Below are 15751 nucleotides of genomic sequence, written 5' to 3' on the forward strand. Positions count from 1 at the left end.
TACATGTCAGGTTCCTGTAATAGCACTGACTACAGCATGGGAAGCAGAGATCCCTACCCTGCCTCCACAAGGGAAGGAGCAATCCCAGAAAGTTGTCCTTTGACCTCCACATCTCTGCCATGGTACCTGTGTTCACAATTTCACAGGCACATAGACACATGCCCTAGACGCGCACACACACACACACACACACACACACACACACACACATGTGCGCACACATGCACACAGCATATGCTAGAAAATAAAGCAGTGTAATAATGAAAACAACTAATTAACCTAAGTGTGTTGAGACAAACATTAATTCCAACACTTGGGAGAATGAATAAAGATGATCATGACTTTAAGGCCAGCTTGAGCTAAATAATAAGATTCTCTCTCTTTCTCTCTCTCTCTCTCACACACACACACACATACACACACACAGGTGCACATGCACACATACATCCATAAATAAATAAATAAGCATAAAAGCTAAAAAAATACATCTGAAACATAAGTCATTTAGAGACTAGGAGATATTTCCAGTTCTGCTTGTCTCAAAGATAAGCTGGGAAAGAGATGGACTAGCTATGTAGCAAATTTGATTTTCATTTTCTTCTTGGCTGCAGACAAAGAACAGCAGGTATGGTGGTGGAAGCTTGTAGTCCCATTACTTGGAAGGAAGAGGAGGAAGGATCACCACAAGTCAGAGGCTTGAGGTTAGTTACAGCCAAGCCAGGGCTACTTAGCAAGACTCTGCCTCAAAAATCCAAAACGAATAAATGAGTAATATCTAAATAAGTAAATAAATAAGATGCTGAACACTTCTTAGGATAGGTATTGGTGTTTTAGAGATCTTTACTTCACAGTCTTTCCAGTGGCTAGAAATGGCCTGGAGCATCCTCTCAGGAAACTAAAATGGCAATGGCAGAGAGTGCTCATGCTTCAATAATTATGAGCTGACCTTGCAACTGCCACTCATTCAGACATTAACATCAGTGATGGAGCAAAGGATACTGTGTTCTATTTCATATCTTGCTCTTTTCTTTAAAATTCCATGAGCCCGCTAGTCTCCAGTAATAGGCATACATCCATTCAATTGCTTTTATTTATTGTATTTAGGAAAGTTAGAGTGGATTAAGAGAACAGTGCCTGCATTATGTTGGAAACTTTCCTACATGAGATGTTGGTGGTGTGCATTATGGGGCTCAGTCCTGGAGAAGAGAAGACAGGCATGGACGCATTGTTAGTGAGTATGTTCTGAGAGAGTCATGATAAGGAAGGTAAGTTAGACTAACACTATACTTCAAGAGAACAAGGGGATGGAATAGGTAGGTATTATAAGTAAATTTAAGAAGACACTTTTCAGAAAGGTTTCTGCAGATGGTATGGACTTGCTTGAGAGGTTGGAGCTGTATAACCTTCAATGTCTTGTATTCTGGGTGGGCAAACAATGAGGGAATGCTGCTCAGGACACATTGGTGTTGGCTACGTCATCACGTTGGTTGACTTTTCCTTACCTATCAATCCTGGGGCTGAGGACTCCGCATCCTCTCTTCTCCCTGAACCAACTCCTCAGCTTGTGCTTACCCTCTGTTTTACTGTTTCCAACCTACAAGATGGATTTCCATCCTAAATTGTGTCATTCGTCTGAAAACAGATAGGTGTTTCTACCATCATTCACATTTAGTAACCCTTGAATTATATTATATAGAAACATAAAATAATCTTACAAAAAATTTCTTACTCACTGAATGATTGTATAAGCTAAGCACTATATAAATGCACTCACATTTCTGTGACATACATAGACTATGTGCATAAGCATGTGAATGATTCATATAAATAGCCACCATAATTTCATGTTATACAGGAGCCACTCACATGGAAAACTGAAGCAAACTAAAGTACTTGGGAGAGATCACCTGAGCCAAACAAGTTCTCTGGAAACAGAGGGTGGATGGAAAGATAGAATTAGACATATTGATATTAGGATGGAACTATGAAGAAGGAGGTATAAGTCATTTTGTAAGATTATTCTTACTAAAAATTATATTATGACATTGAACAAATTTAAGGTATACTTACTAATTGTCACCAAAACAATATTCAAACAATTGTCTCTCTAATAAAGAAAAAAAAATGCTATCAGAAAAACTCAAAAATTCCTCAATATCCTCATGGGTGGTACACACACGCATATGCACACACATGCCCCACACGAGACAGAAAGAATAAATATCCTGTAATACTTATGAGAAGCCTTCTGAATCTAGTTCATGAATATTTGGTTACATCTAGAATTCAGGCTGGTGACTAAGAAAAGGAGCCCTTTCATTTTGAACCTGATTATTGCTTTTCTTGACTAGGCTATAGCCCACAGCTCCTGAGCACCTGCTAAACTTAATTCTGCTGCTTAAAAATATCACAGTAAAAACAAAAGAAGAGGTAAACAGGCTCATGGTTACTGAGGGAACTGCAGAGCAAAGATAATTGCCAAGTGCAAATTACAAAAGATTTATAGGCATTTGTTTACCAGCATACATTATAATAGGATACTTATCCACTGAAATTTATGTACCTGCTGCTAAAGTTCGGCCTGCTCCTGAAGCACTGGTCACACAACCCACTGAGTTGCACAGAGAAATAGTAAATGTGTAGATCCTGTAGGGTCTGAGTCCCTCTACAATATATGACAAGTCTTGGGGCTTAGCAGTGTACAAGAGCTACAAAGAAAACATAATAATAATAGAAATCAGATAATAGGTAATCAATGCAAAGCATATAATCTTGGCAGTTAAAGTTCAACAAATTTAGAGAGAAGGAATTATTGCCAACTACTATTAGGAAGAGAGATATTTTAAGAGTCTCAACAAGCCAGGATTTAATTGATAATTGTACAATCACACTGTTTTATGAGGTAATAATCCAGTTCCTGAGTGGATAAATGAGAAAACCAAGTTACTGCCTCATAAAGCAGCATGGTGGTATGGTTATTGTCACCAGTTCTAGGGGTAAAGATGGTGACATCGTCATTGTTACCATGAAAATATCCAAACAAAAACCGTGGGACCTGTCCAAAATTAACCCAGTATTGTAATGTCATATGCTATTTGAAGGCATTAGAAAATAACTATGGCATTCTGTTAAATCACTCTGTTATTTCTTTGAATAAAATCCACAGAAGTAATAGGAAAAAATAGGCATATTACTGAATATCCCCATGAGGTCAATTCTCAATTATCTTTCTTAAAGCAATAAACACATACAGATTAGATCAAACAGCTACTTTTTTTTCTTTCCCAAACATTGCCCTTACATACACTATAAAATGAAACCAGAAGATCTAAGCCAATGAGAGATAGAGGAACCACCCCCAATAAGAGAATAAACAACACCCACTGAAAATAGTCCCATTGTTGTAAATAGAATTAGTCAAAAACAACCACCTGAAATTGCCTAGATGGTGGATGAAATTTATATATGGGGGAAAAGTCATAGAAATATTGAGTGGCATAGCAAGAATGAATATCAAACTAATTTTTCTAAGGGGTACTGATACACACTCATGTACTATATAAAGACCTTCTTGTCAAGAATGGCCCAGACTGACTGCATGTATGGCCGTCATCCCAGAGATTGTAAGGAAACTGAAATTTTTCTTTTATGTACTGATGCCATAGCCAATATAATGTACATAGCACAAAGGACTATGCATTCATATGGTGAAACTATCATAAGACTATAATCCTGCCAATAACAAGAATACAGTATATAAAATTGTTCACAGTATACAATACTTGATAAGAAATAACTATATTGTTTCTTGATGTATTTACTATATTAAATATTTTATTACCAAAATATATTCTCTAGTAGTAAAAAAAAAACATACTGCTGCAGAAACATGTTATATCATACCAGTAGCAGCCCATGTAGCATGTGTTAGCCATGTTTCTTGATCCCATACAGAGACTACATAGAATAATCAACTTGTACCATGTTGTTGTGTGTATATATTGTCTATGATGTTTGTTCAACAATATGCTTTTCAAAATATATCTCTGTAGTTAAGTAATACAGTTGTACATTTATGAAAAAGTATCTTTTATAAATGCATATACAGATCACTGTAAAGTCTCATAACATTTGGAATAAATTTAGCTATGTTCTATGTAGGAGAAGAATAAAATTCATTTGAAATATTCATCTATGTATTGATTTTTAAACCTCACAAATTAAAGGAAGAAGGGTACTTAAAATGGCAAAGCAAAATAATGCAGATAAATATGGAATGCAATATACAGGATAAGGACTGAATGTGAGTCATGTTATGCTAACTCTACCACATTCACACATTAAACTATTTCATGTAAAGTATAGATATCATACTACATATATATTTAAGGTGAGATAGCTGAAAAAAAATCACCATAGATACAGACTGATGGGAAAGTGCACGTGATCATTAATAATTTACTGATTCTTTTTCTTGGTCTGGAATAAAAATAGATTCTCTGTTGTATACTGTGCTATATCTGTCCACTATAATTGCTAAGAAAAAAAAGGCCATTCTATTACTAATGAATTGAAGAAAGCCTCCCCCAAATTCATGTCTGCCCATGATTTCAGAATGTTGCCTTTTGGTAATGAGGTCTTTGCAGGTGTAATGAGTTGACTCCCTTTTATTTGGGGTAAACTGTAAGTACAAGCACTGTTGAGTTTTTACGGGAAATGTGCAAAGTGGTAGAGGACACGGAATCAAGGCATCAAGACAGGCTGTCGAAACAGTGGCATGGGTAGGAGCCATGTTGTCACAAGCCAAGGGGTGCCCGCAACTGGTGGGTGCTAGAAGAGGCAAGAAAAAGACATTCTTCTAATGCCCGTGGAAGGAGCACAGCCTTGCTGGCATCATAGTTTTAGTCTTCTGACCTCTAGAACTAAAAGTGAACCAATGTCTGTTGTTTTAAACCACTTAATTAATAGCAACTTGTAACAACAGCTCTAGGAAATCAGTATAGTAGAGGTGTATGTGTCTGTTCAATTCACGCCTTTTAGGACACCTTTGGGAAGCCATTTCTTTCCAGACCTTTTTTCCACAAGGTAAACTGAAGCTTCATGATTACAACATATTTCAGCATCCCATCGCTGCCCCCAATGCTATGTGTCTATTACTTCTCTATCTGCTTCTGATTACAGTCTCATCAGCTTCCTGCAATCAAGTCCTCAATCCTACAGTGCATTCTCCTATGATTGTTGTTCTAGAAATGAGATTCCTGGGAAGGAGGGATCCAAATAGCAGAGTGCTATGCTAGAAGAGCAATGCTCTGGATAGGTGGCAATGAGGACTTCACCCCAAATACTAGGTAAACTGTTTGCAAACTGCATCACCACAGTGGTGCAATTTTTCAACTTCCATTGGTGGTGAGCTAAATATTTATTAAGACAACTTTGGGAAGAACTATTTTAAGGATTATATAATCGGATAGCTCTTGATGACTGTCATCAACTCACTGGTGAGGACAATATGAAGGTATTTAATCACCAACTTAAGGCAAATTACACAAGCCTCCTTGAGAGTACTATACCTCTTTTGATCATGCCATGTTAAATGGATCAGATAAAGAATAAACACTGTATAGAAGCATGTCAGTGAGGATTTTAGGAAACTGAGATGTGTGAGCCATTCTAGGATACCAAGTCAAAAGTAAAATATCACTTTATCTTCCATGTCCCACCACCAAGCAGGAAGAAGAGTAAATACATTGGAGTGCATGGGGTGTGTGTCAGGTAATGAATGCACCATGTCCAGAGCAACATGTTCTTTACTTGGTATGTATGTCTGAATGCAAAATATCCACCTGTAGACATATGTGTATGAATACTTAATCCATAACTGGTGGTCTGTTCAGAAAGACTGTGGAGCCTTTACAGGTAGGGCCTTGATGGAGGATGTATGTCAGTGGGGTGGGCTTTGAGGTGCCACTGGACAAACCCTCTTGCTGTTAGCTTCCTCTCCTTTGTCCCTCTTGATGTGACAATGTGGTACATGCTTCATGTCCCTGCTGTTCTTCCCTTGCTATGATGGTCTTGTGCGTTAAACTGTAAGACAAAATAAAACCTGACCTTAAGGAGCTCCTGGTGAAGTATTTTGTTTCAGTAATGAGAAAGTAACTTGAGTACTGTTCTCATCAAGCTGTCAAGTGACATAAAATGCTACAAAATTTAATGTATCCCAGAGCAGGAAAGAGTTAATCCCTAGATCTAGTCTGTGATACAAACCCGTGAACCTCTTTGGACACTATAGATAATGTTACCTATGGTATTAAGAACTTTGATCTTTAGACATCATCTCCCAGGTCATCTCAGTCCTGATATCATGGTCATAGGCATGTTTCCTCAGAGAACGCTATGGCTGAAGACTTGACGCAGAATCAATGACAGTGGAAAACTCTTTTGAGGTGGGTGTGGAAAGAGAGTCAAAGTACACAGTGTCCAGAGCAAAAGTAACCAAGCATTAGGACCTCTGTACCATTTTTTAAAAACATGACCAGCATGTTCCTGGGTGTTCCTCAAATCAGAGCATCTTATCATGGACCATAAAATGACCACATAGTCAAAGCTACTTCTCCTGACCTGGGTTCTTTCAGATGTGCAATGTCTGAAAGTGACTTCATGTTATGGTGGAAGTGGCTTTAGGATGGAGTATAAGCACAACCTAAACCAATACACACCATGCAAACTCATGGGGGCGCCTTCAACAGGAGAAAGAAGGCGTCAGGACTGAGCTAACAGATGAGCACTCACGCAGTAAGACTGTAAGGCAGAAAGTGGGTGTCTCCAGCTCTGTAATGGAAAAAGGAAACCTCTCACTGGACAGAACTTCAGCAAGCATACCTTCTAACCAGTATGTGTAGAAGAGAAGTGCCTCAAGGTAAAATATATAGGGACTGTAAAGCATTAACTCAGCTATAGCTGTCATGGACATGAAAGAAGAATTGGAAATTCAGAAGGAAGGAAGTCTAGCAAAAAGTGGTCTACAGGAATGGGTGTGAAACATGAAAATTATTCTATCTCTTGTTAGTGCCCATCAAAGAATATCTCTCTGAAGAAAACCTGATGGTCAAGAGCACAAAATGACTTATGTATTTGATACCAGCAGCCTCTGACTGGTGAGTCACTCCCATACTGGTAAAATGGGGTAACAAGATCCTACAGCTTCATCTAAAAAATGCAGAGAAGAATCCTCTTCTTCCAGGCTCAGGAGCATATACAATGAGTTAAGTTTGGGATATAGCAAAGCATCTTAACTGTTAATTATTATTAACCTCACTACTAGAATATAAATTATTATAAGGCAAGATGTGGGGATATATCCAAAACCTTAATCATATCCACTGTGTTTGTATAATACATATAAATCATCTTTATAACTTCATGATAAGTCAGGGTAAACTTTGTTCTTCTTGACTTTTCCTAAGATGTAAAATATATCTTTTCCTAAGATTGATTTACCTAGCAAATCTATCTTTATTATCTATATCTGAAATTCATTTGAAATTTCCTTGCCAATGTTCTTTTCAACTTCTAGAAGAATTTAATATAAATATCAACAGATTGTCAACATATTAAATATACCATTGTTATTTTCAAATACTCTCATGGCACTGTGTATATAAGCTACTCATTCTTCTTGCAAATATTTAAGGACAAAGGGAATCAACAGGTATTATGAAACAAAATTGTACCTACTTTGTTTCAAAGCATGCTTATTTTAGAAAAAAACAAGTAGTGCACACATAGGAAATATTGAATAAAATATTTTGGTAACAAAAATATTCATTTAATGAATGTTTAGGGAGAATTTTTCCAACTCAGATAATGTCAAATGAAGCCATAACTCAATTCTGAAAGTAAATTATTTGAAAATAGTAATACCTTTGAAAACATCACTGGAGTGTCTTCCTGGGGTGACTGTTCAGAAACCATGTTGATGTCATACCTCACAACTTTTCCTCTTGTAACATTTTCTGCTGGCTTCTCCCAGGTGACTCTGAGAGAGTGTGATGACAGTGGGAAGACTGAAGGAGGGAATGCGGACACAGGCTCTGTCAAAGAAAACATTACAGCATCAGAACCAAGAGAGCTGTCCCTAAAAACTTCAGAGTTAAATTGTCTACCTTCTGAAATTGCCCATCCTATACGATATAAAACTTTGAAAAAATATGTTTATATACATTGAAAGATATTTTAATTTTTTGTGTATGGTGTGCATGCATATGTATATGCATGTTTGTAAGTGTGTTGGTGCAAATGTATGTGGGTGGGTATGAATGTGTGTGTTCATAATATGGAGACCAGACGCTGACATTGAATGTCTTCTTCAATTGCTCTCCACCTTATAATTGAGACTGGTTGTCTCACTTGAAATCTGGGATGGCTAATTTGGCTGATCTAGCTATTTGGCTTGGCCCAGGGATCCTGTACCTCTGCCTCCCTACTGCTGGAATTATGGGCATGCAATTATGCTCACTTGGCATTTAAGTGTGTACTAAGTCTCTGATCTCATATCCTCATGCTTGCACAGCAAGCACAATATTCACTGAACCATCTTCTCAGCCCTCAGATGATATTTTCTTTTAGACTACAATCTGTAAGGATGGTCTTCATCTTTATATTATCAGCTAATTTTTTTTTATTTGAAAAATTAAACAGAATTTACTTTAGTCCAAAAAGATAGCTAGTAGCTAATTAGATGGAAAACCAGTAGTATGAACACTTAAAAGAAAGTATAGGAAAAAAACTTATCTCAGTCCACAAAGTTCAGAATGATGTATGATAATATACTGGATTTCTTATGTAAAGGAAAAAAAAAAACTCACCAAACTACATCAATGAAGCTGGGAAAACATTACTTTTTATAAGATGTAAATACAAAATATTCCACAGAACCCCAATAAGAGTCAAAGATTTTAGTAAATATTGATTGGAGTTATATACATCATATATTTCTTCCTGTCCTCCTTGAGATCTCAATACGGGTTATAAGTGTGCTAACCAAAGGCTTGCTATAGAAGGACATCACTGCACTTTTATTAATCAGTGACTGATAGGTGACAAAGGTCCCTTGCTGCAGTTTCACCCATTGCTTTTCAGCCCTAACCTTGGCTTTCCCCTTCTCACAGCCATGACACACCATTTGCACTCTCAGGGCACTACGTATCCAAGTGGCCATCACTGAGAGACACTCTAACACGATGCACACTTTATTAATGAGATGATTCCACTGGACATTAGGCATGAGCTACACTCACCCCGCACAGTCCTGGCAGAGCAAAGTTAGAATGGGATCTCAGTTTGCTTGGATATCTGTAGAGTCAAAGCATCGCACAAAATGCACTTGCTTTCTAAAATGCTCATGGAATTTGAAATTTGCTTAATATAATGAATAAGATGAATGTTTAAAACTAATTCTCTTGCTTTGCTGATGATACCTTCAGAAACCTAAGCCTGTTGTCTTTCCATCTCATAATGTCAATCACTGATGAGTACTTTTATAAGGACACGGTTTTGGTACATTGCTTTTTAACTTTATGGATAACCCACTACCATTATTATTTGTTTTTGAAAGTGAAACATAAGAACAAAAGTAACACTGATAACTCTCTTTCTTCCACTGACCATAAACAATGAGAAAAAAACAAGATGAAACAAGTGGGGAGCCCATTTAAGGACCTGAAATCAATGGCTACTTTGGCGAAGCATTCCCGAAAGACTAGAACTGCAGTTAAGACCCCCTTCCACTGATGTAGTAATAGCTAATGCATTCATTTTGTTCACCTCTATGTATTGAGCCACCTTTGTAAGTACCCCACATATTAACTTTTCTTTAGCTCATGTCAATCATAGTTCTTGTTTTGCAAAAGGCATCGTTTAGCACCGTTAACTTTCGAGGTGTTTTCAAATCAGAACAAAAAAGTCAGTCCTAGCTGGTTGTAGCAGCACACACTTTTAATCACAGTATTTGGGAGGCAGAAATAGGAGAATCACTGCAAGTTTAAGGCTACCTTGAGACTACATAGTGAAGTAAAGGTCAGCCTGACCTAGAGTGGGTCCCTACCTCAAAACAAACAAACAAACAAACAAAAATTGGTCCTTACCTGATTCTCCTGTTCTTTCTGACACCCAGGCTGAAGACACGCTGCCAGCCATGTTTGTGGCTGAGACTCTGAATGCATACTCAGTGAATGGTTCCAAGCCAGTGACGGATGCAGTAGCTTCAGGAGGAGCGTGGGTGTGCTCATTGGCTGGTTCTGCAGATGGGTGAGGATTAAGCCAGCCATCGCTCTGAAACACTTGGATTTCTTTAGCAGATTCCAGTTGTTTCATATATAGTTCATACCTTGTAATTATTCCTATAAAAGAAACCATAAATTGAGCTAACTCAGAAAATGAAAGTATTTGGAGGGTAAGGATAGGTCTTATTGTGGCTTTCCTAGCTAGATCAGCTGTCAAGTTTTTAAATAATCTAGATGTAGTGATTTAGTGATCTATATCAAATGTGCTTAGGGAGGACAACAGTCATATCAAAGGGTTCAGTCATACTATACTAAGAAAGGCATATTTTGGGGACAAAAGCCAGAAGGAAATAAGTACTAACTTCCTGTAATTTATCATAAGTCAATTCAAACATTAGTTTTCAGCATGGGTGTTAATAATTTCTGTTTTTGGGAATCTCAACACTGTACTTCTACTTCATATATTTTCAATTTTGGAGATTTTAATTTCTTGTTTAACACAAGCTGTGGTCATGTAAACATTACAGTTTTTACCTAGGTTTTTCCAAGTAACAAAATCTGATGGAAGTTTTTGTCATAATATGTACATGATGTAAATTACTATTAAGTGTCTGAATGTGTGTCTGGCCTTTGTAACCAAGGGTTCAATTGTATGAACACAAAAATTAACGTGATGGATTCAGCTAAACTATATACATATTTTTGTAGTATTTTACATCCTTTTCTTGTTTAAAAGAGAAATTTCTCTGCTTTTGGATGCCCTGACTTGTGACATAGTCAAATATAATGCATCTCATAAGTGAGCAGCCAATTATAAATGTCTGTGTGTTATGAGGATGTCATTAAGAGCAAAGATAATATTAGCTTTTCAAGAGGCAATTTAATTGAATGGAAATTGTTAGTTGATTCAAAGAAATATTCTTGTTCCACTTAATAGGAGATACAGCATCTGTTGTCTTTAAAAAATATTGATATTTAAATTTATTTATATTTATTTATTTTGTTTTTCTGAGGTAAGGTCTCACTCTAGCCCAAGATGATCTGGAATGTACTATGTAGTCTCAGGGTGGCCTTGAACTCATGGTGATCCTCCCAAATGCTGGGATTAAAGGCATGTGCTAGCATGCCCATTTATTTTTATTTTTATTTATCTATTATTTTTATATCTTGGTTCTAGCATTTCTTTCTTCTCTCCTTCCTTTCTTGTTTTTTCTCTCTTTCTTTCCTTCTTTTTCATTAACCCTGGGCTAACAGACTTTGTAATCAAGTGCCTTTAACCACTGAGCCATCTCCCCAGTCTCAAAAGTTATTTCTTAATTATGCTATTTTGGACATATGAATGAACAAATAAAACTAGTTGCCAGACTTATGCCACAGTTCCTGATGCCTGGATTCTTGGACTCATATGAGAAAGGGGAATATATGCCTTGGGTTCTTACCATTAGGTTCTACTGGTGGAGACCATTCAACATGAAGTTCTGTGCAGCTGACTTTCCATACCTCAGGTGGACTCAGCCTTTGTGGAGGTGCCTGGGCTGTGGTTACCAACACAGGCAAGCTGTGGACACAGCCCCCATTAGTACACCCCTGTACAGCAAAGTGGTACTGGGTGAATGGAACCAGATTCCAGATGGTAACGGAGGTGTCCTGACCTTCATAGGAAGCACATGGCTGAATGTGGTGGTCCACTGGCTGGCAGGATAAAATGTACTTCTCTATAGGATCAGAATAACTGGGAAGAGCACTCCAGGTAAGCGTCACTGAATCAGGGCTGACAGGAATGATGTAAGTTAAGTTCAGGTGTTCATTGCGGATCCCTGGATTTGTTCTATAAATGACAGTTGCACTCCTGACTGAGCCCTGCACACTGGAGGTCTGTATGTAGTAGGAATAGGAGGTATATGGTGACAGGCCAGTGTCTAAGAAGAACTGAGTGTCTGAAACAATGGAAACAAAAAGGCAGTTAGACTTCCCAAAATGCTGAAAAATCAAGTCTAGCAAGGGCCTTAACCACTGAGCAATCCGTATGCCCTCCCCTGAAGAGTAGTTGTAATTGCCATCCTTTGCTGTTATTTAACTGCATGGCATATGCCAAAATCTACCCTTGTGAATAACAGTGTGCTTTATGTCTTTTTTTCTTTTAAAGTGAAATAAGGCAAACATGGGTTACGTTATTATTCAGTATGGTACGTGGAGCGTCACAGGGAGAGCATGTGGAAGTGTGGAAGTTCTTTAGTCCCCTTCTTTTCCTCATAGAGCCCCTCTGATGGAAAGAACAAAGGGAAGTTCGTGTAGTTCTGGGAAAGATAACTGTTTCCTCCAACCTTACCAACAGCTATCATACTAGTCAAACCGTCAGAAGACTTTACCAAGTCTCTCTCATGACCAAGATTTTGACTGAATCCTGTTTACATTTTTCTGACACATTGAACTTGCAAACAACAACTACAAGTGATATGGTGTTTGGCTGTAAAATCTTGGAGAAATTGGCCATCAACAATGAGAAATTTATACAAAGAAATTTTGGATAAGCAGAATGTCTATGCAGGAAAGACTGTGTGGTCAGAGTGAAGATGGTTAAAAAAAAGAGATCAAAACATAACAAAGAGACAAGGAGTGGACATGACTAGTTATGTGCCTGAACTCCCCACCCTGTAAGGGGAAGGCAAGTATATCGCAGGACTGAGATGTAAAGACATGTCAAAGTGGTGGCCACATGCTCCCTTGTGGGATGGGGTGGGAATGGGAGAAGGTTTCCATTACAATCATGGAAGACTAAAGTTTTAGTATAAAAGCTTATGGAGTAATAGGTATACAGAAAAGCTTTGGTGGCTCAGACTAGGTAACCCTTTAGTCTTTGTGAGGGCCAAAGATTACATGTATGATAAAAGAGGAAAGACTCTAGAAGGTTCTTCACAATGGCAAGGCTATGATATGAGTGCCCATGAGAACCTCAGCAAACTGATATTAAGCATGTGTTCACTTGTGTCATCCATGAGACATCAATCACAGTGTAATGTCAAGTGAGGAGATAGAATCTGCTAGACTTCAACAACCCTGCATCCACTGGAAAAAAAATATTTTACAAAAAGACCAAAAGAAAGCTGTCCATATCCTAAATATTAATTATCATGGTCGTTGAGGAATGGTAATAATTTAAGATTTAATAACATGAGTGAGGCTCTGTGGGGTAATGTTATCATCCTTTTTTATGTTCATCACTATAAATTCTTCATGAAAACAGCTCTTGTGGGAATATCGTGTAGACTTTGTTTACTAAGGTGTATAGAAAGCGTCACTGAATTTGGTGATGGAAGAGACAGGAACACATCACTGCCTCTAGCACTCAAGGGCAAAACATGTAGAAAAATCCTCTAACTGTGAGGGTAGACCTCACTGGTGAAGGTGCTGCTGTCTACCTGGCACACATGTGGGCTGAGTATGTGTGGATTCTAAGCAACAGCGGCTTTCCTGGTGACAAGTCCCTACATGCATAGAAGGTGGTTGATCACACCCACTCTTGCGCCATTCTCTACTCAACACTTTCCTATGGCCCCCTTTCTCTTCACAGACAGATCCTCCTTTCAACTGCCATGCCTTTAAAATATCTAGATCCCACATATGAAAGACAACATGTAGGCTTTGCTTTTCTATATATGCTTATTTGCTTAATATGATGATCTTACTTCCACCTATTTTTTTGCAAATTGTACTATTTCGTCCTTTTAGTACATGAATAATACTCCATCGTGCATATATGCCACATTTTTCTTTATCCATTAACCTATTGATGAGCATCCAGCTAATTTCACATCATATCTATTGTGAATAGTACAACAGAGAATATGGATTGACAAATATTTCCATTATATTACGACTTTCATTCATTTGGGTCTAATAGGGTTTTTCAACAGCAAGGAACATAACTTATTATTTTTTAAATTTCTACTGTCTATTATGTCTAATATTCTTTTGGTTCATATTTACATATATCATGACAATTTACATATATGTGTAGGGTTGTGTGTGTGTGTGTATGTTTGTGTGTGTATGTGTAATTTACTGAGGACCTATGAACATGAGACAATATCAAAAGGTATTTTCTTCTAATCACTATTTCTTTACAACTATAATCTATATGATACATTAAGCAAGCCAAGTTGAGGCTAAGTTGGAGCTACATCAAGGACAACACTAAATGCTGGGGATTGGTGAAGTAGAGTTACAAACTACTATGTGCGCCACAACCTTCTACTGCTGAAAGCATATGCGAATGCAAATCAATTATATCTCTTTTATAGGAACTACTGAATATACCTTAACATGTTTTTTAAAGTTATTTAGAAGAATCAAAATCATTTCATGATTATGAATATGCTGCTACCAAACCAAATAATTTCAACTTCTTGAACACAACGCACCAGCATACTCCAATCCTTGGGAAATATTCTGCTAGTGCACAAGTCCAGCTCAGAAAGCTTCTGTTCTAACACAACATTCTATAATGGTCTCAACTGGATGATCAAACTTGCATGGAAGACAACACTATTAATTTTCTTTGAAAAGTTCAGTGGTTCTCCTCCTATAATTCTAACTGCCTTTATTTAACCCAAAGATTTGTGTTCATTCAGCTGAATATAAATAGTGTTTCCTTTTCATACTCCGCATGCTGGCCATGTACTGGAACTGGAGTGATAAACAGGAGGGTATTATTAGAACTGTGTAAAGTCCTGACAGTATTAACCGATTGTTCTTACTGTTCAAATGCCATCATGCAGATAATTTTCACATCATTAATTACAGTGATTGTCAAGAAATGCCAGATGTGGCACTTTTAATGAAAAGTAAGGTTTTAGGAAATAATACCTTATTTAATAGGATTATATAAATGTCTGATTAGTGAGTGAATACACATTTATTATTTAAGAAAGTGTTATTTGAATTCTTTATTAGGGCAATCATGATCAGTGCTGTTTTCATGTGTGTTGCTGTACAAAACAGACCATAATTTGCCACTACACAAACATGGATGGCATGGTATCACTGGATAATTCTGACAGTGAATTAAGCTATTTGGAAAAGGGGACAACCCTCATTTGCAACTTCAGAAATAATTCAAACAGTGGTACTGTCAATTTAGAAACCATTTTCAGTATTTCCATAATTCCCCTCTTCCCCAATAAGAAAAGTTTAAGTTTCAGGGCACCTGGATCATGCTGAGTTTTGGAAGAAAATATACATTTTAGTAGCAGGTTTTTAGGCTGCTTTGCCAATGTGGCAGATGTAGACAGATGTTCATTTCTCTTTGCAACCTGCATCCTGAAGTGCAGAATTTCCATTAACTCCAAAGGCTTGAAACAACAAGGAGGTATTTAGAGTTGAGTTAGGAGGAAAGGGCAGGCATGCTATTTGACCTCAAAACTGAAGCATAGACCATAGCATTGTCTCCATTATGAAAATGCATTGCATTG

The 15751-nt window shown here is 37.4% G+C and overlaps 1 protein-coding gene across 1 annotated transcript in view; it reads right to left on the reverse strand.

Moving 5' to 3' along the window:
* Ush2a (usherin) overlaps positions 1–15751 on the reverse strand; it is a 755222-nt gene that overhangs the window by 543992 nt on the left and 195479 nt on the right. The window contains exons 16-19 of the mRNA XM_004672003.2: positions 11720–12217; positions 10143–10397; positions 7921–8090; positions 2564–2708 (exon numbers count right to left, since the gene is read on the reverse strand). Coding sequence (XP_004672060.2) covers positions 2564–2708; positions 7921–8090; positions 10143–10397; positions 11720–12217 — 1068 coding nt within the window. The remainder of the gene's footprint in view (positions 1–2563; positions 2709–7920; positions 8091–10142; positions 10398–11719; positions 12218–15751) is intronic.

Source organism: Jaculus jaculus, chromosome 1 (assembly GCF_020740685.1).
Source record: "Jaculus jaculus isolate mJacJac1 chromosome 1, mJacJac1.mat.Y.cur, whole genome shotgun sequence".
Lineage (NCBI taxonomy): Eukaryota > Metazoa > Chordata > Mammalia > Rodentia > Dipodidae > Jaculus > Jaculus jaculus.